We start from the raw sequence: 26,689 nt of genomic DNA on the forward strand, positions 1-26,689 counted from the left end.
CATGCACTCTGCATGTTTCAATTGCGACTGGCAGGATCATATGCTTGATCTGCAGTAACTGCTCTCTCAGAGGATCAGAGTGAACTCCAAAAACAATTTGGTCTCTGATCACGGAGTCAGTGATATCACCGAAGTTGCAGCATTGCGCCAGCAGTCTAAGGTTAGTTAAATATGAGTTCAAGGAATCGTCTTTACCTTGCAATCAATGCTTGAATATATAGCGCTCTACAATTTTGTTGGTGTCCACCTCATAGTGGCTGTCAAACTTGTCCAGGATGGTCTGAAACTTTGTCTTGTCCTGGTCTTCGGCGAAGTGAAAGGAATTGAATATTTCCATGGCGTGATCACCCGCTGTGGTGAGGGGAACAGCTATCTTCCGTGCATCAGGCGCACCATTGAGGTCTGATGCTTCGACGTAAAGCTGAAATTTCTGCTTGAATGTCCGCCAGTTGGCACTGAGATTGTCAGAGGTCCTGAGCTAGTGAAGAGCCGGTATCTTTTCCATTGTGCCGGTATACATTCGCTGGTCGTCACGGATCTTGCTGAGTTGAACTAACTAGATTGAACAGGCTCCTGGTATCATGCTGTGTTATGTAATTTGGAATAACACAAACTGCCACTTGATGCAGTTTTGAGCAAAAGATGCTCCAGACTCTGAAGTGAGTTCAATGTGTTTTATTGAACGATTAGCACAGTTCTCGATTACTCTCTGCTAATCTAAATGTAGTAACTCAGTCTAACTGAACAAGCCTTGCTCTAAGCCACGTGCTGGGGTGTGATGCTGAGGATACACCCTGTCTCACTCTGTAGATGTCGGCCTGTGGAAAGAGGCGGGTGTTGAGTGCCTCATCCCTTTTATCGTCAGATACCACCCCTGAGTGTCCTGACTGCTCATTGGTTGTGTCCTATTCTATGTGTTCATTAGCTGCATGTTTGCATATCATGACAATATCGTGACTGGGTGAGGTCTGTAATGTAGGCAAACTACTGGACTGCCCAGAAGACTGCAAGCAAGTGTCATTCACAGGCAGAAAATCCTTTATCTATGGGGTCTAAAACCCTAGAGGCATAGGCTACCGGTCGTGGCGTTCCTGTAAGAGCACTGCTGAGACGGCTCGGTCGGTGGTTGCTACCTCTATGGCATACGGCAAGTCGGGGTCGGGGACTTGTAAATCGGGAGCTGTACGTAGGGCGCGTTTTAAATCGTCTATGGCAGGGGTGGGCAAACTACGGCCCGCGGGCCGCATGCGGCCCGCCAAAGGTATTTCTGCGGCCCACCAAGTCATTAAAAAAAAAAAAAAAAAAAATTTTTTTTTAAATTTTTTTTTTTTTTTTTTAATTTTTTTTTTAAAGGTTAATGGGTGGGGGGGCTGTTGGGTTACTTACTGGTATAGGGTGGATACGTTGACTTGAGTAGGGTGATCATTGCTTGGCACAACGTCGAGGGCCGAAGGGCCTGTTCTGTGCTGTACTGTTCTATGTTCTATATGAGGCGCCCAGAATCATAACCGGGTGAAGTAATTATTTTACTTAATATACTATGCGGCCCTTTGTGAATTGTGAATTTCTGAATGCGGCCCTTGCACGGAAAAGTTTGCCCACCCCTGGTCTATGGCGTCTGTGTGCTGCGGAACCCACTTCCATGGGGTGTTCTTTTTTAGAAGCTCTGAGAGCGGGGCAGTCTTGGTGCAAAACGATCGATATAATTTCTGCAGTATCCCACTCAACCTTGAAATGAGTGGAGTGCAACAGAAAGCTACAAATAAACCAATAAAGAAGAGTGAGATAGAGTATGAGAGTAAACTTGCTCAGAATATAAAAACAGACAGTAAAAGTTTCTACAAATATATAAAACAAAAAAGAGTGGCTAAGGTAAATATTGGTCCTTTAGAGGATGAGAAGGGAGTTTTAATAATGGGAGATGAGGAAATGGCTGAGGAACTGAACAGGTTTTTTGGGTCGGTCTTCACAGTGGAAGACACAAATAACATGCCTGCGACTGATAGAAATGAGGCTATGACAGGTGAGGACCTTGAGAGGATTGTTATCACTAAGGGGGTAGTGATGGGAAAGCTAATGGGGCTAAAGGTAGACAAGTCTCCTGGCTCTGATGGAACGCATCCCAGTGCTAAAAGAGATTGCTAGGGAAATTGCAGATGTACTAGTGATAATTTACCAAAATTCACTAGACTCTGGGGTAGTCCCGGTGGATTGGAAATTAGCAAACGTGATACCACTGTTTAAAAAAGGAGGTAGGCAGAGAGCGGGTAATTATAGGCCAGTGAGCTTAACTTCGGTAGTAGGGAAGGTGCTGGAATCTATCATCAAGGAAGAAATAGCGAGGCATCTGGATTGAAATTGTCCCATTGGGTAGACGCAGCATGGGTTCATAAAGGTCAGGTCGCGCCTAACTAATGTAGTGGAATTGTTTGAGGACATTAGCAGTGCAGTAGATAACGGGGAGCCAATGGATGTGGTATATCTGGATTTCCAGAAAGCCTTTGACAAGGTGCCACACAAAAGGTTGCTGCAAAAGATAAAGATGCATGGCATTGAGGGTAAAGTAGTAGCATGGATAGAAAATTGGTTAATTAATAGAAAGCAAGGAGTGGGGATTAATGGGTGTTTCCCTGGTTGGCAATCAGTAGCTAGTGGTGTCCCTCAGGGATCCCTGTTGGGCCCACAATTGTTCACAATTTACAGAGATGATTTGGAGTTGGGGACCAAGGGCAATGTGTCCAAGTTTGCAGATGACACTAAGATGAGTGGTAAAGCGAAAAGTGCAGAGGATACAGGAAGTCTTCAGAGGGTTTTGGATAGGTTAAGTGAATGGGCTCGGGTCTGGCAGATGGAATACAATGTTCACAAATGCCAGGTTATCCATTTTGGTAGGAATAACAGCAAACAGGATTATTATTTAAATGATAAAATATTAAAGCATGCTGCTGTGCAGAGAGACCTGGGTGTGCTAGTGCATGAGTCACAGAACGTTGGTTTACAGGTGCAACAGGTGATTAAGAAGGCAAATGGAATTTTGTCCTTCATTGCTAGAGGGAAGGAGTTTAAGACTAGAGAGGTTACGCTGCAATTGTATAAGGTGTAAGTGAGGCCACACCTGGAGTATTGTGTTCAGTTTTGGTCTCCTTACTTGAGAAAGGACGTACTGGCACTGGAGGGTGTGCAGAGGGGATTCACGAGGTTAATCCCGGAGCTGAAGGGGTTGGATTACGAGGAGAGGTTGAGTAGACTGGGACTGTACTCGTTGGAATTTAGAAGGATGAGGGGGGATCTTATGGAAACATATAAAATTATGAAGGGAATAGATTGGATAGATGCGGGCAGGTTGTTTCCACTGGCAGGTGAAAGCAGAACTAGGGGGCATAGCCAAAAAATAAGGGGAAGTAGATTTAGGACTGAGTTTAGGAGGAACTTATTCACCCAAAGGGTTGTGAATCTATGGAATTCCTTGCCCAGTGAAGCAGTTGAGGCTCCTTCATTACATGTTTTTAAGGTAAAGATAGATAGTTTTTTGAAGAATAAAGGGATTAAGGGTTATGGTGTTTGGGCCGGAAAGTGGAGCTCAGTCCACAAAAGATCAGCCATGATCTCATTGAATGGCGGAGCAGGCTCGAGGGGCCAGATGGCCTACTCCTGCTCCTAGTTCTTCTGTTCTTATTACGGGGCAGGGGCAATTTCACAATGGAGTCAATGCGTTTTTGCTCAATTTCACGTTTGCCGTGTGTAATAATGGTGCGCAAGTAAAGTACCTTTTCATAAGAACTAGTTTCTGCCCAAATCTATCCTATCTATTCCCTTCATAATTTTACATGTTTCTATAAGATCCCCCCACATCCTTCTAAATTCCAACGAGTACAAACTCCATCCCTCTAGCAATGAAGGACAGAACTCCATTTGCCTTCTTAATCACCTGTTGCACCTGTAAACCAACTTTTTGCGACTCATGCACCAGCACACCCAGGTCTCTCTGCACAGCAGCATGTTTTAATATTTTATCATTTAAATAATAATCTCTTTTGCTGTTATTCCTACCAAAATGGATAACCTCACATTTGTCAACACTGTATTCCATCTGCCAGACCCTAGCCCATTCACTTAACCTGTCCAAATCCCTCTGCAGACTTCCAGTATCCTCTGCACTTTTTGCTTTGCCACTTATCTTAGTGTCATCTGCAAACTTGGACACATTGCCCTTGGTCCCCAACTCCAAATCATCTATGTAAATTGTGAACAATTGTGGGCCCAACAGGGATCCCTGCGGGACACCACTAGCTACTGATTTCCAACCAGAAAAACACCCATTAATCCCCACTCTTTGCTTTCTAATAACTAACCAATCCTCTATTCATGCTACTACTTTACCCTCAATGCCATGCATCTTTATCTTATGCAGCAACTTTTTGTGTGGCACCTTGTCAAAAGCTTTCTGGAAATCCAGATATACCATATCCATTGGCTCTTTGTTATCTACTGCACTGGTAATGTCCTCAAAAAATTCCATTTAATTAGTTAGGCACGACCTGCCCTTTATGAACCCATGCTGTGTCTGCCCAATGGGACAATTTCAATCCAGATGCCTCGCTATTTCTTCCTTGATGATAGATTGCAGCATCTTTCCTACTACCGAAGTTAAGCTAACTGGCCTATAATTATCTGCTTTCTGCCGACCTCCTTTTTTAAACAGTGGTGTCACGTTTGCTAATTTCCAATCCGCCGTGACCACCCCAGAGTCTAGTGAATTTTGGTAAATTATCACTAGTGCATCTGCAATTTCCCTAGCCATCTCTTTTAGCACTCTGGGATGCATTCCATCAGGGCCAGGAGACTTGTCTACTTTCAGCCCCATTAGCTTGCCCATTACTACCTCCTTAGTGTGATAACAATCATGTCAAGGTTTTGACCTGTCATAGCCTCATTTCTATCAGTCGCTGGCAGTTTATTTGTGTCTTCCACTGTGAAGACCGACCCAAAAAAACAGTTCAGTTCCTCAGCCATTTCCTCATCTCCCATTATTAAAACTCCCTTCTCATCCTCTAAAGGACCAATATTTACGTTAGCCAGTCTTTTCTGTTTTATATATTTGTAGAAACTTTTACTATCTGTTTTTATATTCTGAGCAGGGTTAATCTCATAATCTATTTTACTCTTCTTTTTTAGTAGCTTTCTGTTGCCCCCTAAAGATTTCCCAGTCCTCTAGTCTCCCACAAATCTTTGCCACTTTGTATATGTTTTCCTTCAATTTGATACTCTCCCTTATTTCCTTAGATATCCACGGCCGATTTTCCATCTTTCTACCGTCCTTTCTTTTTGTTGGTATAAACCTTTGCTGAGCACTGTGAAAAATCGCTTGGAAGGTTCTCCACTGTTCCTCAACTGTTTCACCATAAAGTCTTTGCTCCCACTCTACCTTAGCTAGCTCGTCTTTCATCCCATTGTAATCTCCTTTGTTTAAGCACAAAGTGTTTGATTTTACCTTCTCACCCTCCATCTGTATTTTAAATTCCACCCTATTTTGAACCTTCCAAGAGGATCCCCATCTATGAGATCATTAATTAATCCTGCTTCATTACACAGGACCAGATCTAAGACTGCCTGTTCCCTCATAGGTTCCATTACATACTGTTATAGGGAATTATCGCGGATACATTCTATAAACTCCTCCTCAAGGCTGCCTTGACCGACCTGGTTAAGCATTCGACATGTAGATTAAAATCCCCAATGATAACTGCTGTACCATTTCTACATCCGTTATTTCTTTGTTTATTGCCTGCCCCACCATAATGTTACCATTTGGTGGCCTATAGACTACTCCTAACAGTGACTTTTGCGCCTTACTGTTCCTGATTTCCACCCAAATCGATTCAACTGTGGCGGTATCCCCCTATATTAAAAGCTTATCAGAGCTGATACTATATTAAATCATGTATTTAAGCCGATATTAAAAACTGATGATTAATGAGTCCATTATCAATGCAAACCAATAATGTTTTTTTTAATATGTATTATCTTTGGAAGAGTCCAGATGCAGTGAACTCATTAAGTATAATGGCCTTGCCACTAAGGGAGGTTACTGCTTGTCAAGAGACTCTGCCAATAAGGGAGGCTGGTGTTATTCTGGAGATAGCAACCGGAGTTATCAACCTCGTATCTTTGGAAACAGGTGCCCTGATAGGCCTCCCTGAAATTAAGGCCTTGCCAACCAAGAGAGAGACTGTTCTTTGTCTCAAAATAACTGTGGCGAGTTAACTTGTTTTTCAGAAAATGCTATGCTAAAACTCCCCTCGAACCCCCCAGCTCTCCCTGAGTGTAAAAACAATATAAATATTCAAGCAAAAGCTGCGAAAGTTGCTCCAGTTTGGAAGCCCTGGTCACGGCTCCTCTACCGCTGCCGCCGGCCAAGTACACCACCAGCCCGGTAGTGGTGGCAACCCTGCGGATATGGGGCCAGTGGAGGAGGCATGTGAGGGAGATGGGGGCGTCTGTCTGGGTGCCAATCTGCGACAACCATCGGTTTGCCCCCGGCAGTATGGATGGGGGGTTCCGAGTATGGCGGCGAGCAGGGGCGGGAAGGGTGGGTGATATGTTCCTGGAAGGGAGCTTCGCGAGTTTGAGGAGCTTGGAGGAGAAATTTGGGTTGGTAAGGGGAAATGATTTTAGATACCTACAGTTGCGGGACTTTGTTCGTAGACAGGTCCCATCTTTCCCGCGCCTCCCGCCAATGGGGATCCTAGACAGAATAGTCTCTGCGAGGGACGAAGGGGAGGGCAGAGTCTCGGGTATATATAAGGTGCTCATGAAGGAGGAAGGGTCCCAGACAGAGGAACTGAAACTTAAATGGGAGGAGGAGCTAGGTGGGGAAATGGAGGATGGGCTGTGGGCAGAGGCCCTGAGTAGGGTAAACTCGACCGCGACATGTGCTAGGCTCGGGCTGATCCAATTTAAGGTCGTTCACCGGGCCCATATGACGGTGGCTCGGATGAGCAAATTTTTCGGGATAGAGGACAAATGCGCTAGGTGCGCGGGAGGACCAGCGAACCATGTTCACATGTTTTGGGCATGCCCTGAGCTGAGGGGGTACTGGGAGGGATTTGCGGGGGTCATGTCCCAGGTGCTAAAAACAAGGGTGGTGATGAGTCCAAGGGTGGCAATTTTTGGGGTTTCGGAAGACCCGGGCGTCCGGTGGAGAAAGAGGCCGATGTGTTGGCCTTTGCTTCCCTGATAGCCCGGCGACGAATATTATTGGCGTGGAGGGACTCAAAGCCCCCGAAGACTGAGTGGTGGCTTGCGGACATGTCGAGTTTCCTGGGGATGGAAAAAATTAAGTTCGCCTTGAGGGGATCTGTGCAGGGGTTCACCCGGAGGTGGCAACCATTTATTGACTTCTTTGCGGGAGAGTGAGCGTCAGCAGGGGGGTGGGGGGAGGGGGGGTGGGGGGGGGGTAGAGTAGAGTAGGAGGGAAAATATGGCGGGTAGTACCGGTGGGAGGGGAGCGGGCTTGTGCAATATGTTACGATGGAAGTATTGAAAGTACGTGGATGTTTGCACATTTTTGCCTTTTTTGCTTCCTTTCTGATGATGTCTGTAACTGTTTATAAAGCCAAAAACTACCTCAATAAAATTGTTTTGTTAAAAAAAAAAGCTGCGAAAGTTAGAGTTTCGCTTGAAGAGTTTTTTAGGATATTACTGGGTGTTCAAACTGCTATCTCGACTCGTTGAACTCTGCTCTTGATTGAGTGTCGAGCTCCGAGAACTACTAGTCATTGTAAGTATGAAATGTTAGTAGTTTAAGAAAATATGTAGTTAAAGAAGCTCAGAGGCTAACTCATCACATATCCTGTATCTTCCAAACTGTATCATTTATTAAAACACTTGTATTACCCTTTTTTCTTTAAATAAATTGCGTATATATTTTACCATACAGATCCGTGTCTATTTTAATAAGTAAGAGTGACATTTAACTAAGACTCATCATATTCTCACCATTTGAGGCTATCTGGAGGGTCACTTGCCCAGTCTAGCTCTCAAGAATTAGAAATATTTAGTCAGCGTTAAGGATAAAATAGTCACCTAAGTCACAGTCTCTGTACACTGAAGGTAGTGAATGCAAGGCACACTGTGTATACTATAATTAGATCTCCCATATAGCGAGTCTTACTTTAGATATTCACAATACCTTGTCTGGTAGCTTACAACCTCGACTAATTGCTGGTTTAGCACAGGGCTAAATCGCTGGATTTTAAAGCAGACCAAGGCAGGCCAACAGCACGGTTCAATTCCCATAGCAGCCTCCCCGAACAGGCGCCAGAATGTGGCAACTAGGGGTATTTCACATTAACTTCATTTGAAGCTTACTTGTGACAATAAGCAATTTTCATTTCATTAGAAAGATCTTAGATAAATACTCCTCAACTGTCACACAACCTTATCCTCCATAGCACCGATGTCATCCCTTACTATTGCCCGGATGTCATCCTTAAATAACAGAGCTACACCACCTCCCTTACCATCCACTCTGTCCTTCCGAATAGTTTGATACCCTTGGATATTTAACTCCGAGTCGTGACCATCCTTTAACCATGTTTCAGTAACGGCCACTAAATCATAGTCATTCACGATGTTTTGCGCCATCAACTCATTTACCTTATTCCGAATACTACGTGCATTCAGGTAAAGTACACTTATGTTGGCTTTTATACCTCTGTTTTGAATGTCAACACTTTGATCAGTAACTTCTCCTAAGTTATTTTTCCTCTTAACTTTTCTCCTAATTTTCCAAGTCGTTCGCTACAAAGCGAAGCCGAGCAATATCTCTGGCAGCAGCGCACCCCTCCCCAATGAACTTAATGCATTCTATGCTTGGTTCGAGCAGGTAACCAACAATCCGCTGTTGAGGGCCCCAGCAGCCCATAATTCACCCATACCCACCATCACAGCTTCTGAAGTCAGATCGGCCTTCCTGAAAGTGAACCCGCAGAAGGCGAAGGGCCCGGACGGGATCCCTGGTCGTGCACTCAGAGCCTGCGCGGACCAGCTGACAGAGGTATTCACAGACATCTTTAACCTGTCCCTACTCCACTCCGAGGTCCCCACCTGCTTCAAGAAGACCACCATCATACCGGTACCAAAGAAGAACCAGGCAACGTGCCTCAATGACTACCGCCCGGTGGCCCCGACATCAGTTGTAATGAAGTACTTCGAGAGGCTGATCATGAAGCGCATCACCTCCATACTCCCGGAATGCCTTGACCCACTTCAATTCGCATACCGTCGCAACTGGTCCACATCAGCTGCCATTTCCCTGGCCCTACACTCATCCCTAGAGCATCTCGAAAACAAGTACTCCTACATCAGACTCCTATTTATTGACTACAGCTCAGCCTTCAACACCATAATCCCAGCCAAGCTCATATCAAAGCTCCAAAACCTAGGACTTGGCTTTCCACTCTGCAACTGGATCCTCGATTTTCTGACCAACAGACCACAATCAGTAAGAATGAACACCAACACCTCCTCCACAATAGTCCTCAATACCGGTGCCCCGCAAGGCTGCGTACTTAGCCCCCTACTCTACTCCCTGTACATGCGGCCGCGTGGCAAAACTTGGTTCCAACTCCATCTACAAGTTTGCTGACGATACGACCATAGTGGGCCGGATCTCGAATAACGATGAGTCAGAATACAGGAGGGAGATAGAGAACCTGGTGGAGTGGTGGAATGACAACAATCTCTCCCTCAATGCCAGCAAAACTAAAGAGCTGGTCATTGACTTGAGGAAGCAAAGTACTGTACACACCTCTGACAGCATCAACGGGGCCGAGGTGGAGACGGTTAGCAGTTTCAAATTCCATGGGGTGCACATCACCAAAAATCTGTCCTGGTCCACTCACGTCGATGCTATCACCAAGAAAGCACAACAGCGCCTATATTTCCTCAGGAAACTAAGGAAATTCGGCATGTCCACATTAACCCTTACCAACTTTTACAGATGCACCATAGAAAGCATCCTATCGGGCTGCATCACAGCCTGGTATGGCAACTGCACGGCCCAGGACCGCAAGGAATTTCAGAGAGTCGTGAATACCGCCCAGTCCATCACACGAACCTGCCTCCCATCTATGGACTCCATCTACACCTCCCGCTGCCTGGGGAAAGCGGGCAGCATAATCAAGGATCCCTCCCACCCGGCTTACTCACTTTTCCAACTTCTTCCATCGGGCAGGAGATACAGAAGTCTGAGAACACACACGAACAGACTCAAAAACAGCTTCTTCCCCACTGTCACCAGACTCCGCAATGACCCTCTTATTGACTGACCTCATTAACACTACACCCTGTATGCTTCATCCGATGCCAATGCTTATGTAGTTACATTGTATATCTTGTGTTGCCCTATTATGTATTTTCTTGAATTTTGTTTAATTCCCTTTTCTTCCCATGTACTGAATGATCTGTTGAGCTGCTTGCAGAAAAATATTTTTCACTGTACACTGTATACGTGACAATAAACAAATCCAATCCAATCCAATCCAACCCATATCTTCATGTAACAACCTGCCGCGTCGCTTTCTATTTATGTTTTTACTTCCCGTTTTATTCCATTTGGTATTACTGGGCCTATTCACTGAGCTCCCCTCAGTCACTGTACCTTGTACTTTTGATTTTTGACTATGGCTTCTCTGCCTTACACTTTCCCCCTTACTGCCTTTTGTTTCTGTCCCTGTTTTACGACCTTCTGACTTCCTGCATCGGTTCCCATCCCCCTGCCACATTAGTTTAAACACTCCCCAGCTGCTCTAGCAAATAGCCCCCCGAGGACATCAGTTCCAGTTGCCCAAGTGTAACCCGTCCAGTTTGTACATGTCCCACCTCCCCCAGAACCGATCCCAATGCCCCAGGAATCTGAAACCCTCCCCCTGACACCATCCTCCAGCCATGTATTCATCCTATATATCCTGTCATTTCTACTCCGACTAGCACATGGCACCAGTAGTAATCCTGAGATCACTACGTTCGAGGTCCGATTTCTTAACTTCCTTCCTATCTCCCTGTATTCTGCTTTTAGGACCTCATCCCTTTTTTTTACCTATGTCATTTCTACCGATGTATACCACGACCACTGGCTGTCCACCCTCCCCTTCCAGAATGTCCTGCACACACTCCAAGACATCCGTGACCCTAGCACCAGGGAGGCAACATTCCATCCAGGAGTCTCGCTGGCAGCGACAGAAATGGCCGTCTATTCCCCTTACAATTGAATCCCCTATAACTATTGCACTGTCACAATTATCACCCATCCCCTCTGCAGCAGAACCAACCATGGTGCCACGGGTTTGGCTGTTGCTGTTTCCCCTGAGAGGCCATTCCTCTCAACAGTATCCAAAATGGTATATCTGTTCTGCAGGGGAATGGCCTCAGGAGATTCCTGCACTATCTGCCTTGCTCTCTTGCCTCAATATGTATGCCTTTTTGGGGTTTACCTTACATCCGATGGACTGGAGCAGGGTTAGTAATTCGGCCAATAGAGCCACGTGCTCTTCCCTGGTATCGGTTTGCAGGAGCGGGTTGTCTACATACTGAATTAGGCAATTGGGGCAGGAGAATTTGGAAAGACCAGCAGCTAGCTGTCTGTGGAAAATGGAGGGGGAATTATGGAAGCCGTGGGGGAGACACGTCCACATGTACTATTGTCCTTAAAATGTGAATGCAAATTTATACTGGCAAGCCTGATCTAGGGGAATGGACCAAAAACCATGGGCGCGATTCTCCGCACCCCACGCCGGGTGAAAGAATCATAGGAGGGCCGGGCGAATCACGCCACGCCGCCCTGGCAACCCCCGCGATTCTCCCACCCCCCCCAAAAAATGGCGTGTCGCGTTTCTCGACAGGTCGCTCGGAGAATCGCTGCTCGCCGTTTCTCACGGTGACCGGCGATTCTCCGGCCCAGATGGGCCGAGCGGCCTGCCGAACCCAACTGGGTCATGCCGGCGTCAACCACACCTGGTCGCTGCCGGCGTGAACAGCGTGCGAGTGTGGGGCCTGTGGGGGGGCGGAGGGAGGATCGAGCACCACGGGCGTGCTCAGGAGAAGTCTGGCCCGCGATCGGTGCCCACCGATCGTCGGGCCGGCGTCTCTAAAAGACGCACTCTTTTCCCTCCGCCGCCCCGCAAGATCAAGCCGCCATGTCTTGCGGGGCAGCGGAGGGAAAGACAGCAACCGCACATGCGCGAGTTGGCGCCGGCCAACCTGCGCATGCGCGGCTGACGTCACTTCGGCGCCGCCGGCCATGTCATTCCGGGCGCACCGCTTTTACGCAAGCGTCAAGGCCGGGCGCTCGGATTCACGGGCCACCGCTCCTGGGGGGGGGGGGGGGGGGGGGGGGGGGGGGGGGGGGGGGGGGGGGGGGGGGGGGGGGAGAGAGAGAATAGGGGGCGAGGAGCGGCATCCGACGCCGGAGTGAAACACTCCAGGTTTCACTCCGTCATCGGCACTTAGTCTCCCGTTGGGAGAATCGCGCCCCATTGCTGATATCCAGCACGGTGAAATACTTTGCTTGCACTCCCTGCTTAAGCATGGTCGTGAGACTCATGGCAACGGTGGGGGCCATTAAAGGGGTGACTTTGTTTAGTTCGCGGTAGTCAATGGTGCGTCGCCATGAAACGTCTACGGGCCAAATCGGGGCATTATTAGTGGAAACTATGGGTCAAATCACTCCTTGACTTAACAGACTGTAAATTAGCTTTAAAATTTCGCCCTCAGCCTGCTGTGAAAATCCATCTCGTTTCTCTGGTTTGAGGTCGGGACCTGAGATCATAATCGTACCTGGAATCTGCCCACAGTCGTGCTTGTGTTGGGCAAATGCACCTTTGTGTGTGGTTAATACTTGCCTAATGGTGGCGTCTGTGCTAATCGCCGAAGGGTTAAACCAATAGTCCCCTACTGAGAAAATCCTGTTTTCGTATTCTCCTACTAAGAGCGTGGCGGGGGCTCTGGCGGTTTTGGACATCTGTCAGACACACAATGGTATGAGGTTCAAGTTGGCTATAATAGATTGGGAAACATTACTTTAAGGGATGATGGTGGAAAGGCAATGGCAGACATTCGGGAAACGCATGGAGGAACTGCAACAATTGTTTATCCCTATCTAGCATAAAAGTAAAATGGGAAAGGTGGCCAATTCATGGCTTACAAGGGAAATTAGAGATAGTATCCGATCCAAGAAAGAAACATCCAAATTGGCCAAGAAAAACCAAGGATCTGAGGATTGGGAGCTGTTTAGAATTCAGCAAAGAAGGACCAAATGATTGACGAAGATGGGGAAGAATAGAGTATGAGAGTAAACTTGCAGGGAACATAAAAACTGACTGTAAAAGCTTCTATGAGCACATGAAGAGAAAAAGATTGGTGAAGACAAACGTAGGTCCCTGACAATCAGAAACGGAAGACTATATAATAGGGGACAGAGAAATGGCTGAGCAACTCAACCAGGATGTTGCCTGGTATGGAGGGCATTAGTTATGAGGAAAAGTTGAATAAATTTGGTTTGTTCTCACTGGAACGAGTGAGGTTGAGGGGCGACCTGATAGAGGTCTACAAAATTATGAGGGGCATAGACAGAGTGGATAGTCAGAGGCTTTTCCACAGGGTAGAGGGGTCAATTACTAGGGGCATAGGTTTAAGGTGCGAGGGGCAAGGTTTAGAGGAGATGTACGAGGCAAGTTTTCTTTACACAGAGGGTGGTGGGTGCCTGGAACACGCTGCCGGAGGAGGTGGTGGAAGCAGGGACGATAGTGACGTTTAAGGGGCATCTTGGCAAATACATGAATAGGATGGGAATAGAGGGATACGGATCCCGGAAGTGTAGAAGATTTTAGTTTAGACGGGCAGCATGGTCGGCGCAGGCTTGGAAAGCGCAGGCCTGTTCCTGTACTGTACTTTTCTTTGTTCTTCGTTCTTTAAACACATACTTTGGTTCTGTCTTCACAAATGAGGACAAAATCATATACCTGGGGAATGCAGGGTTTAGTGAAGGGGAGGAACTGAAGGAGACCAATATTAGTAGAAATGGTATTGGGAAATTGATGGGATTAAAGGCTGATAAATCCTGAGGGCCTGATAATCTATATCCCAGAGTACTTAAGGAAATGGCTCCAGAAATAGTGGATGCTTTGGTAGTCATCTTGCAGGATTCTATAGACTCTGGAACAGTTCCTGCAGATTGGGGGGAGCGAATGTAACTCCACTATTTAAAAAGGGAGGTGAGAGAAAACAGAAAATTATCGACTAGTAAGTCTGACGTCACCAGAGGGGAAAATTCCAGAATTCATTATCAAAGATGTTATAGCTGTTCACTTAGAAAGTAGTCAGCAGGGATTCATGAAAGGAAATCATGTTGGACAAATCTACTTGAATTCTTCAAGGATGTAACCAGTAGAGTTGACAAGAGGGAGCCAGCGGATGTGGTACATTTGGACTTTCATAAGGCTTTTGACAAAGTTCCGCATAAGAGATTAATTTGTAAAATTAAAGGACATAGGATGGGGATCGTGTATTGAGATGGATACTGGTTGGCAGACAGGATACAAAGGTTTACCAGACTGATTCCTGGGATGGCGGGACTGACGTGCGAGGAGGATCTGCTAGGATTACATTCATTGGAGTTCAGAAGAATGAGGAGGGGATCTCATAAAAAACTATAAAGTTCCAACAGAACTAGACAGGGTCGATGCAGGAATGTGATAGTGGGTGTGTCCAGAACCAGGGGTCACAGTATGAGGATAGGAGGTAAACCATTTAGGACAGAGATGATGAGAAATGTGTTCAACCAGAGAGTGGTGAGCCTGTGGAATTTGTTATCACAGAAGTAGTTTAGGCCAAAATATTGCCTGTTTTCAAGAAGCACTTAGGGCAAAGGGGATAAAGGATATGGGTGAAAGCGAGATTAGGCTATTCAGTTGGATGATCAGCCATGATCATAATGGTCGGTGGAGCAGGCTCAAAGGGCCGAATGACGTCCTCCTGCTCCTATTTTCTATGTTTCTATTGGGAATTGATTAGACAACAAGGGCACAGAGTACAGACAAGCAGTTGCACTGCAGAGTGGATGTAAAATCTGTTGTAAACTCGCAGGGAGAAAACTCCAATATTATCTCAGGGGGACTGAAAGTCTATCTGGTGGTTTCAAGATAGAATTGCACAGACCTGAACCTCCTGTGTGAAGACTATTCCCCAGAGGAAGACCTGCAGTGTGGGTGTTCTGATGGATGGTAGTCCTTAAAAGATCCAAACTCACAGATGGTTTGCAGCACCTCGCATTCTGAAGAGAGCGCCACCTACCAGGACCTCAACCTCAGCAGCCAAGATCCTCAAATCTATCATACCTCTTAATCCCTGTTATTTTTGAACCTTTCCTCGGGCAGCACGGTGGCACAGTGGTTAGCATTGCTGCCTATGGCGCTGAGGACCTGGGTTCGAATCCCGGCCCTGGGTCACTGTCCGTGTGGAGTTTGCATGTTCTCCTTGTGTCTGCGTGGGTTTCAACCCCCACAACCCAAAGATGTGTAAAATAGGTGGATTGGCCACACTAAATTGCCCCTTAATTGGAAAAAATAATTGGGTACTCTAAATTTTAAAAAATAATAAAAAAATGTTGAACCTTTCCTGGCCCCTTCATGGTGTGTCTGTCTGTTTGTCTTGTATGTGTCTGGGTGGAGGGTGGGCGGGGTTTTGAGAATAGGTAAACTAGTAGACCATTGTTCCATTATATGTTCACCTTTTACTCTTGTTATAAATAAACAGTTTTAAATGCTTTACTCATAAATCTGGTTCCTGTAACTTATTGGAGAAGTCAAGGGTTAAAGATCTCAGGAAAATACACAAATTAGTAGTTAATTCACTTATGTTGGGATTCCGGGGTCTGTGGGGCTGGAACTGACCCAGGGTATGAAAGAATTAAGAAAACAAATGATACGAGAGCAGCATAGTGGCACAGTATGCTGCTGCCTCACAGCGCCAGGGACCCGGGTTCAATTTCAGCCTCGGATGACTGTCTGTGTGGAGAGTTTGCACGTTCTCCCCATGTCTGCGTGAGTTTCCCACAGTCCAAAGATGTGCAGGTTAGGTGGAGCTGTGGAGTTACAGGGATGGAAGAGGAGACTGGGCCTAGATAAGGTGCTCCTTCACAGGATCGGTGCAGACTCGATACACCAAACGGCACTTTAGGGATTCTACAATTACAAAATTCCATGGACATATGACAGAGATGAATGGGAAAGTAATAATTTTATAATAGAATAAACCATCACAGGATGATTCTAACCACCCTCTTCCTCCATTAAAAGGTACTGTAATTGTGGATGGGTCTCTTCATTGCAGAGTGACCTGCGAGTTAAACCCCAGCCTGTGTTCAGCTGAAAATTCATTGACCGTCTCCACTTCCATCAACAATCTGGGATGGGTTGCACTCGTACTGCATGATCCTGAAGGTTTGTTACTTGCCCCAGAAATGTCAGTTGCTAAGATTCTCTATTTGAATTTGTATTTGAAACTCACTGGTAGTGTTCCGCTTGGAGATGGGCTCTCCTCTGTTCTTCCGCTTGCCTTTGCTTCTCCAGCAGCTTATTTGCTTTTTCCCTCTGAATCTCTTTCTTCTTCTGATATTCGAGCTCTTCAGCTTCTTTCTTTTTCCAATCATATTCTTCTTTCCTAGCCTGATGAAAAAAAGAAATAATTTATGAAACAATCAACTGTTGCTGATTTACACCCTGGGTATGAACGGAGTAACAAGGGTACAGACTACGCATGGGTAAAGGGGTGCAGGCTGGGTGTGAGGTGCAGGCTGGACATGGGGTGCAGGCCGGCCGTGGCGTGTGTCGTGATATGCCTCACTTGTACATACACAAGGGGTTAATGTAAATACACTACAATTAAGTAACCACTAGAGGGAGCACCAGAGATGTCATGATGTGCAGACACGCAACTAATGGGTCATTAGAACAGGACACAACCAATGGGTAATCAGGACACCCAGAGGCGGCATTACCACAAGGGGGCACTACATGACCCATATGAAAAGGACAAGGCACACAGGCTCTGCCTCTTCCACCATCAGAGACCTAGAGAGTAGGACAGGGTTGATGAACAGCAACATCACACCCTAGCACGTGGTCAAGAGCAAACATGGATAGTTTTTTAAAAATAAATTTAGAGTACCCAATTCATTTTTTCCAATTAAGGGGCAATTTAGCGTGGCCAATCCACCTAACCTGCACATCTTTGGGTTGTGGGGGCAAAACCCACGCAAACACGGGGAGAATGTGCAAACTCCACACGGACCCAGAGCCAGGATCGAACTTGGGACCTCAGCACCGTGAGGCTACAGGGCTAACCCACTGAGCCACCGTGCTGCCCGCAAACATGTACAGTTAGCGGAATAGACTGAGTTACCAGAGAGGCAGATTAGCAGAGAGTCAAACTCATTTAGGAGAATTGTCAATCGTTCAATAAATAGGTTAAACCTATCTCGGAGTCTGGAGCATCTTTCAGCAGAGCCTACATCAAGTGGAAGCTGATGTTACTGGCAATAACATAACACAACATGGTACAGGAGTGACTGTTCAATCTCCCTCGTTCAACTCAGCAAGGTTAGAGACAACCAGCAAACTAATTCAGGCACTGATGTGTTATCTGTGTTGGTCTAACATCGACTGCAACTGGATGCAGTAAAACGAGAAACAGGCTTCCGACACAGGAGATGATCCAACACTGTTTCATTGAACCTGTTGATTGCTGTAAATAATCTGCTGTGGGTTGACACTCTATTAACCTAACTGATAACCTCCTACTGGCTTGACCAGACTAGCTCTCTATCACATGGTGATGATGTTCATTGGCCTGTGCACTGCTACTATCTCCCTAGCCGTGTCCTGTGAGAGGGAGAGCCTTAATGCCCTGTGGGCTTTATAGTGGTGGTGCCCTGCCTGGTGATTGGTTGTTCTGTGTCATGTGTTTTCATTGGTTATCCTGTGTGTCAATCACTGCCTGTCTGCATCTCATGACATACATGAGTGGATATTATGCACGATGGACAAGATTCAGGCTCCTCATCAACTCAGGACCATAGGCAATCTAAGTGCTAGCTGGCGTTCGTTCAAACAGAAATTCCAACTATACATGGAAGCATCCGGCCTAAATAGCACGGCCGATGCTCGGAAGATAGATCTTCTACTCACCATCGCGGGTGAACATGCGATAGATATCTTCAACTCGTTTCAGTCCTCAGAAGGGCAGGACAAAACAAGATTCCAGACCATCCTGGACAAATTAAACAGCCACTGCGAGGTGAACACTAACGAAATAGGTAAGAATGGCATGAATACTCACCATGAGGCAGAGGCAGGGTTTATGAAGAAGAAGATGGCAGTTTTGAATGGCACCCATCTTGCGCAGTCTGACCAGTCCGCACATGCGCACTTCCCTAAAAGACGCAAACCGGCAAAACGGTGTTTTGCGCATGAGCGAGATGCCGCTCATCCGCAGTTGCGAAAAGTAAAGGAACCTCGGCGTGTGCATGCACAATTGAGTCCTACGCATGGCATCATGAGCGTCATGACGTCAGAGGCCCCGGACCACGCCCACTTAAAGGGGAAATGTCCGAAAATCAAAAGAAGTGTTTTAAAGCCACAAAACACAATTCTTTCACCTCGAAAGACAGAACAATACATGAATTTCTGCCAGCAGTTGAAAATAATCTCTGCAGCATCCTAGAACAAGGCAATGCTACAGATCCAGATGATGACTACCTGGATAACGCATACTGAGTAGTCGTCATTACGAAGTGCGAATACACCACACCGGGCACATCGCATGTCCCGTCAATCCTTGCCTTGGATTTCGAGGATGAACGCAACAATGACACACCAGGCACATCGCAGGTCCCGTCAATCCTTGCATTGGATTTCGAGGATGAACGCGACAATGACACACCAGACATATCGCAGGTTCCGTCAATCCTTGCCTTGGATTTCGAGGATGAACGCGACTATGCCACACCAGACATATCGCAGGTCCCGTCAATCCTTGCCTTGGATTTCGAGGATGAACGCGACAATGACACACCAGACATATCGCAGGTCCCGTCAATCCTTGCCTTGGATTTCGAGGATGAATGCGACTATGCCACACCAGACATAGAACATAGAACATAGAACATAGAACAGTACAGCACAGAACAGGCCCTTCGGCCCTCAATGTTGTGCCGAGCAATGATCACCCTACTTAAACCCACGTAACCCGTATACCCGTAACCCAACAATCCCCCCATTAACCTTACACTACGGGCAATTTAGCATGGCCAATCCACCTAACCCGCACATCTTTGGACTGTGGGAGGAAACCGGAGCACCCGGAGGAAACCCACGCACACACGGGGAGGACGTGCTGACTCCACACAGACAGTGACCCAGCCGGGAATCGAACCTGGGACCCTGGAGCTGTGAAGCATTGATGCTAACCACCATGCTACCGTGAGGCCCCATATCGCAGGTCCTGTCAATCCTTGCCTTGGATTTCGAGGATGAATGGAATGTAGTGATGGATGTCAACCAATGACCCATCCAGTTCAAACTGCACACAGGTGTCTCTGCCAACCTGATCTCGCAGTCGGACTTCACGAGAATCAAGAAGGCTCCCAAGCTCCTTTCCAGCTGCCTGCAAACTCCAGGACTACACTGGCAATGCAATTGCGGCACTGGGGTCCTGTCACCTGACAGTGTCCAACCGACACATACAGACAAGCCTCTGCTTCGAGATTGTTCAGCCAGATAGGGCGTCCCTGCTTGGTGTGCATGCCATCAAGGAACTGAACCTCATCCGACAGGTCTACACCACGACGCCATCTCGTCCGGATCCTCAGCCCAGCATCGACGACATCCTGACCCACGAGTACAGGATTCTGCTGCGGTCTGACGCCAAACCAGTGGTCCATGCACCACGAAGAGTCTCCGACTCCACACACAAGCAACTGAACGGCTCCGTTGAGAGCGCACAGATCGACTCCACAGCGAGACCACTGCACGACTCCACACAGGGAACGATGAAAGACTCCACACAGAGAGCGATACAAGCCTCCACAGAGAGCTCGTTGACAGACTCCACAATGGAAGCAACTCAAGACTCAACAGCGAAGTCCATGCATGAACAGGACCATGAAGGTCTATCAACCTTATCTGAGCAACCAGCAGCAGACTATGAAAGTCTACCCACCTCATTTAACCAATAAAAGACACTAAATGTCTACTGACTGTGTGAGACAAGTGACAAAGAAATCACAATTCCCATACAAAATGTGCAAGATCACAACGAGACCAACAGATCTCAGCTCGTATGTCCAGAAGCACTCAACAATCAAAGTGAAACTACTCTTGAGTCCAGTAGACCACATCAATTAAAACCTCATCCACTCGAGCCTATCCACAAGAAAATGAAATCTTGAAGATTTTGACTCCAGATAAAGAGCATCAAGAAACCAAGGATGATTCAAGTGAACCAGAAATGACTCCAGAAGAGGAGCACCAAGGAATCAAAGAGGAATCACATCAACCACAAAGGAGTGATGTCACCAAGATCAATGCAACATCCGATCATTCTCAGAGTCCTCAAGAAGACACGCTCAATGAAGCATCAGATAGCACAAAGGACACTGACACAAGTAACTTTGAGAATGACTCGAATTATGCACACGGAACAGTCATTGAGCGCAACAAAAACAACAACAATGAAACAACAACTTGTACGACATGGTACAACTCTGCACATGAAGGACAATGTAACAGCACAGCTCAAAACAATGGCAAGAGTACAAACATACCATGGCATGGCAATGAATATCACAGATTCACATTTGTTCCACTACAAACAAGCAAACCAGCTTTCAAAGCAGATGACATACAGTATCAATACTGCAAATACAGAAAAAAGTGCAGATCAGACAACAATGATGACATACAGAATCGCTAACACAAGCATAGAAAAAAGTGTAAATCAGACAAAAAAAGTGATTCGACTATTCGAACATCTCATGACTTTGTGGTTACTTAAACACAAGAACACTGACAATGTTCACAAGGGAATGCCAACATCAACATCACTACAACAACAGAAGAAAAGCACTCAACCGAACAACTTCATAAGATTGGACTCAGAAATGTTAATTGGTATTGTATCATCATCAATATCATCACAACTTGTACATGTCATCATTTATCTACCTTTTTTGTACAATTTTCTTTAACAAAGTACAGAAAATATGTAACAAGAAAGAAGGGGGGGATTTAGAATTTAGAACAGTACAGCACAGAACAGGCCCTTCGGCCCTCGATGTTGTGCCGAGCAATGATCACCCTACTTAAACCCACGTAACCCGTATACCCGTAACCCAACAATCCCCCCATTAACCTTACACTACGGGCAATTTAGCATGGCCAATCCACCTAACCCGCACATCTTTTGGACTGTGGGAGGAAACCGGAGCACCCGGAGGAAACCCACGCACACACGGGGAGGACGTGCAGACTCCACACAGACAGTGACCCAGCCGGGAATCGAACCTGGGACCCTGGAGCTGTGAAGCATTGATGCTAACCACCATGCTACCATGAGGCCCCTCACGGTAGTGATATGCATTACTGTACATACACAAGGGATTAATGTATATTCACTACAACTAAGTAACCACTAGAGGGAGCACCACAGATGTAATGACGCAACCAATGGGTCATTAGAATAGGACACAACCAATGGGTAATCAGGACACCCAGAGGTGGCATTATCACAAGGCAGCACTACATGACCTATATAAAAAGGACAAGGCACACAGGCTCTGCCTCTTCCACCGTCAGAGACCTAGAGAGTAGGACAGGGTTGATGAACAGCAACATCACACCCGAGCATGTGGTCAAGAGCGTGAGCGGAATAGACTGAGTTACGAGAGAGGCAGATTAGCAGAGAGTCAAACTCATTTAGGAGAATTGTTAATCATTCAATAAATACATTAAACCTATCTCCGAGTCTGGAACATCTTTCAGAAGAGCCTACATGTTACTAGCAATAACATAACACAACAGTGAGCAGGCTGGGCGTGGTGTGGAGGCTGGGCGTGGGGTGCAGACTGGGCACGGGGTACAGGCTCGGCATGGGGTACAGGCTGGGCACGGGCTGCAGGCTGGGCACTGGGTGCAGGCTGGGCACTGGGTGCAGGCTGGGCGCGGGGTGCAGGTGCCGGAATGTGGTGACTTAGGGATTTTCACAGTAACGTCATTGCAGTGTTTATGTAAGCCTACTTATGACAATAAAGATTGTTATAAGGGCAGCACAGTCACACAGTGGTTAGCACAGTTGCTTCACAGCTCCAGGGTCCCAGGTTCGATTCCCGGCTTGGGTCACTGTCTGTGGGGAGTCTGTAATTTCTCCCCGTGTCTTATGTGGGTTTCCTCTGGGTGCCCCTATAGGTGGGTGGATTGGCCATGATAAATTGCCCTTTGTGTCCAGAAAAAAGGTGAGATGGGGTTACTGGGATAGGGTGGAGGTGTGGACTTAAATAGGGTGCTATTTCCAAGAGCCGGGGCAGACTCGATGGGCCGAATGGCCTCCTTCGGCACTGTAAATTATATGATTAAATCACATGGGGTCAGGGGTAAACTGGCTAGATGGATTCAGAGTTGGCTTGGCCTTGGGGAGAGGAGAGCAGTATAAGGGTATTTTTCCAAACGTAAGTCTGTAATTAGTGGTGTTCCGCAGAGATCAGTACTGGGACCTTTGTAATATATATAAATGACTAGGAAGAAAACGTAGCGGGTTTGATTAGCAAGTTTGTGAATGATACTAATAAGATTGCAGGAGTTGCGGATAGTGATGAAGATTGTCAGAGAATACAGCAGGATATAGTTAGGCTGCAAAATTGGGCAGAGAATCGGCAGATGGAATTTAACCCAGACAAATTCAAGGTGATGTCTTTTGGTAGAGCCAATTCAGATGGGAGCTATAAAATAAATGGCAGAACCATCAGGAGCATAGAGAGATCTGGACGTGCAGGTCCACAGATCCCTAAAAGTGGCAGCACAGGTGGAAAGGTGGGAAAGAAAGCATATGCCATGCTTGCCTTCATAGGATGAGGATCGAATATAAAAACTTGAAAATTACGTTACAGTTAATAATAATAATAATCATAATCACTTATTGTCGCAAGTAGGCTTCAATGAAGTTACTGTGAAAAGCCCCGAGTTGCCACATTCCGCCGCCGCCTGTTCAGGGAGGCTGGTACGGGAATTGAATTGAACCCGTGCTTATGGCCTTGTTCTGCATTTCAAGCCAGCTGTTATATAGAACATTGGTTAGGTCACATTTGGAATACTGTGTCCAATTCTGGTCACCACACTACCAGAAGGACGTGGAGGCTTTGGAGTACAGAAAAGGTTTTCCAGGATGTTGCATAGTATGGAGGGTATTAGCTATGAGAAGAGATTGAATAAAATGGGATTGTTCTCCCCAGAGAGACGGAGGCTGAGGGGCGACCTGATAGAAGTTTATATAATGATGAGGGGTATAGATAGGGTGAACAGTTGGAGGCTTTTTCCCAGGATGGAATTGAAAATTACAAGAGGGCACAAGTTCAAGATGAGGGGGAACAGGTTCAGTGGAGATGTGCGGTGGAAGTTTTTTTACACAGAGGGTGGTGGTGGCCTGGAATGCACTGCCAAGTAAGGAGGTTGAGGCAGATACATTAGCGACTTTTAAGACTTATCTGGATAGGCACATGAACAGACGGAGTATAGAAGGCTACAGGCGGTTGGTCTAGATAGGACACATGATCGGCGCAGATTTGGAGGGCTGAAGGACCTGTTCCTGTGCTGTATTGTTCTTTGTTCTATGAACAGATGGGGTGCAGAAGGATACAGGTGGTTGGTCTCGATAGGACACGTGATCGACGTGGAGGGCCAGGCTTGGAGGGCCGAAGGGCCTGTTCCTGTGCTGTACTGTTTTTTTGTTCTTTGAGATGGATCTTAAACTGGCGTAGTAATAGGACACAAAGGGTGGTGGCAGAAGACTGTTTGAGTAACTCGAGGCCAGAGTCCAGTTGTATATATATATAGACAAGAACGTGGGGGGAATGATAAGTTAGTTTGCAGATGACATCAAGATTAGTAGGATGTTAACAGTGAATAAGTGGACCGTAGGTTACAGGAAGATATAGATGGACAGGACAGAGGCCTTTAACCCTGATAAGTATGAGGTGATGTATTTTGGAAGAAGAAACAGGCCAAAGGAATATGTAATGAATGGCAGAACACTAGGAAGCTCAGAGGGAACAGATGGACCTTGGAGTCCTTGTTCACAGCTGCCTGAAGATAGCAGATGAATAGGGTAGTTAAGAAGGCATATGGGACATTTTCTTTCAACAGTCTTGGCATAAAATATGAGAGCAAGGAGGTTATGTTGGAGCTGTACAGAACTTTGTTTGGCCACAGCTGGAGTACAGTGCAATTCTGGTCACCTCACTAGAGGAAGGAGGTAATTGCACTGCATGGGGTACAGAAGTGATTCACCAGGTTGTTGCCTGGGATGGAGCACCTGAGCCACAAGGAGTGGCTGGATAGGCTTGGATTGCTTTCTTGAGAGCAGAAAAGACTGCGGGGGATATGATTGAGGTATAAGATTATTAGGGGTTTGGAAAGGGTAAATAAGAAGGAGTGGTAAATAGGAAGAGAGGTAAATAGGAGACAGTAGAGGAGATGTGCGAGCGAAGTTTTTTTTACACAGACGGTAGTGGATACCTGGAACCCGCTGCCAGAGGAGATGATAGAAGCAGGTACGATAGTGACATTTAAGGGGTGTCTTGACAAATACATGAAAAGCATGGGAATAGTGGGATATGGACCCCGGAAGTCGTCAAAGGTTTTAAGTTAGATGGGCAGCATGGTCGACACAGGCTTGGAGGGGCAAAGCCTGTTCCTGTGCTGTACTTTTCAAAGACTTGCCAGTATTGGCTCATTGGTTCTGTGCCAAGTGTATACTAGGGAGTGGATATGGGGATGCATGTTGGTGAAGTTGGGGGAGAATGAGAGATATAACAGGGCAAGGGAGCTTTAAGGGAGAATTCAGGGTTGGTGGCGGGTGAGGGAAAAGGGGCCGGTGAGATGTGAAGTTTAGAGGACCCCATGAATTTAACTGGGACAACCTCCCAGTAAATGAATGTTGGTCTTCTAATCTGGAAGCCACTCTCCTCTGCCCGCCTCTATTCCCACTTTGGGCTCGTCTCCGGAGATGTTGGTCCCAATCCCAGCCTGTGCCCAGCATCCTGAGACCAAAATGCTGGGTGAATTGGCTGAGTTTTACAAGTTGGGAATATGGCATCCAGAAATGCCCGACTGGCTGATCCCAAACCAGGATGAAAATCCAGCTCTCGTCTTGAACCAAATCAGCACTTCAGAGGCTACAAGCTACCTGCAGACAGTCAGTTGGAGTCTTGATTATAATTTTATAACAGATTTAAATGATTGGCAAAAGAACCCGAGGGTGGTACAGTGGTTATCATGGCTGCGCTGCCTCACAGTGCCAGGGACCCAAGTTCAATTTGGCCTTGGGTCACTGTGTAGAGTTTGCACGTCCTCCCAATGTCTGCGTGGGTTTCCTCCGGGTGATGCGGTTTCATCCCACAGTCCAAAAATATGCACGTTAGATGGATTGGCCATGATAAATTGTCCCTTAGTGTCCAAAGGTTTGCAGGATAGATGGGGTTACGGGGATAGGGCGAAGGAATGGACATAGGTAGAGTGGTCTTTCAGAGGGCTGGTGCAGACTCAATGGGCCAAATGGGCCCCTTTTGCACTATAATGATTCTAGGGAAAGAAGGAGTGTTTTTCTTGATGTTTTATTACAATCTGGAATAGTGTCTGAGGGACTGAAAACAGACTAAATCACATCATTCAAAATGGAGAACTGCTACAAGGACAAAATCTGCAGGGCAATGAGGCTAATGGCACAATCCTGTTAACATGCTGGCACGGGCTGAACAGCCTCGTCCTCTGCGGTATAAGTCAATGAATCATATTGTATTCGGACAGACTTTTTGTTGGAACTTGGATCCTCGGAGATTTATTTGTTGCAACCGTCGGGCTTCAGCTTCAGAAGTGACTCCACCTACAAGAAAAAAAGATGAAGTAAACATATGGAAATGAAGCACAGATGCTTCATTTGAAGCACAGATGCAGAAGAACAAAGAACAAAGAAAAGTACAGCACAGGAACAGGCCCTTCGGCCCTCCAAGCCTGTGCCGACCATGCTGCCAGTCTAAACTAAAATCTTCTACACTTCCTGGGTCCGTATCCCTCTATTCCCTTCCTATTCATGTATTTGTTAAGATGTCCCTTAAATGTCACTATCGTCCCTGCTTCCACCACCTCCTCCAGCAGCAAGTTCCAGGCACCCACTACCCTGTGTAAAAAAACTTGCCTCGAACATCTCCTCAAAACCTATGCCCCCTAGTAATTGACCGCTCTACCTGGGAAAAAGTCTCTCACTATCCACCCTATCTATGCCCCTCATAATTTTGTAGACCTCTATCTGGTCACCCCTCAACCTCCGTCGTTCCAGTGAGAACAAACCGAGTTGATTCAACCGC

General features: G+C 46.6%; 1 protein-coding gene across 2 annotated transcripts in view; it reads right to left on the reverse strand.

Moving 5' to 3' along the window:
- Positions 1-26,689, reverse strand: part of epsti1 (epithelial stromal interaction 1) — a 117,165-nt gene that overhangs the window by 47,978 nt on the left and 42,498 nt on the right. For both annotated transcript variants that reach the window (XM_038802864.1, XM_038802865.1), the window contains exons 4-5: positions 26,135-26,208; positions 16,567-16,724 (exon numbers count right to left, since the gene is read on the reverse strand). In XM_038802864.1, the coding sequence (XP_038658792.1) occupies positions 16,567-16,724; positions 26,135-26,208 (232 nt within the window). The remainder of the gene's footprint in view (positions 1-16,566; positions 16,725-26,134; positions 26,209-26,689) is intronic.

Source organism: Scyliorhinus canicula, chromosome 7 (assembly GCF_902713615.1).
Source record: "Scyliorhinus canicula chromosome 7, sScyCan1.1, whole genome shotgun sequence".
In the NCBI taxonomy this organism is placed as follows: Eukaryota; Metazoa; Chordata; class Chondrichthyes; order Carcharhiniformes; family Scyliorhinidae; genus Scyliorhinus; species Scyliorhinus canicula.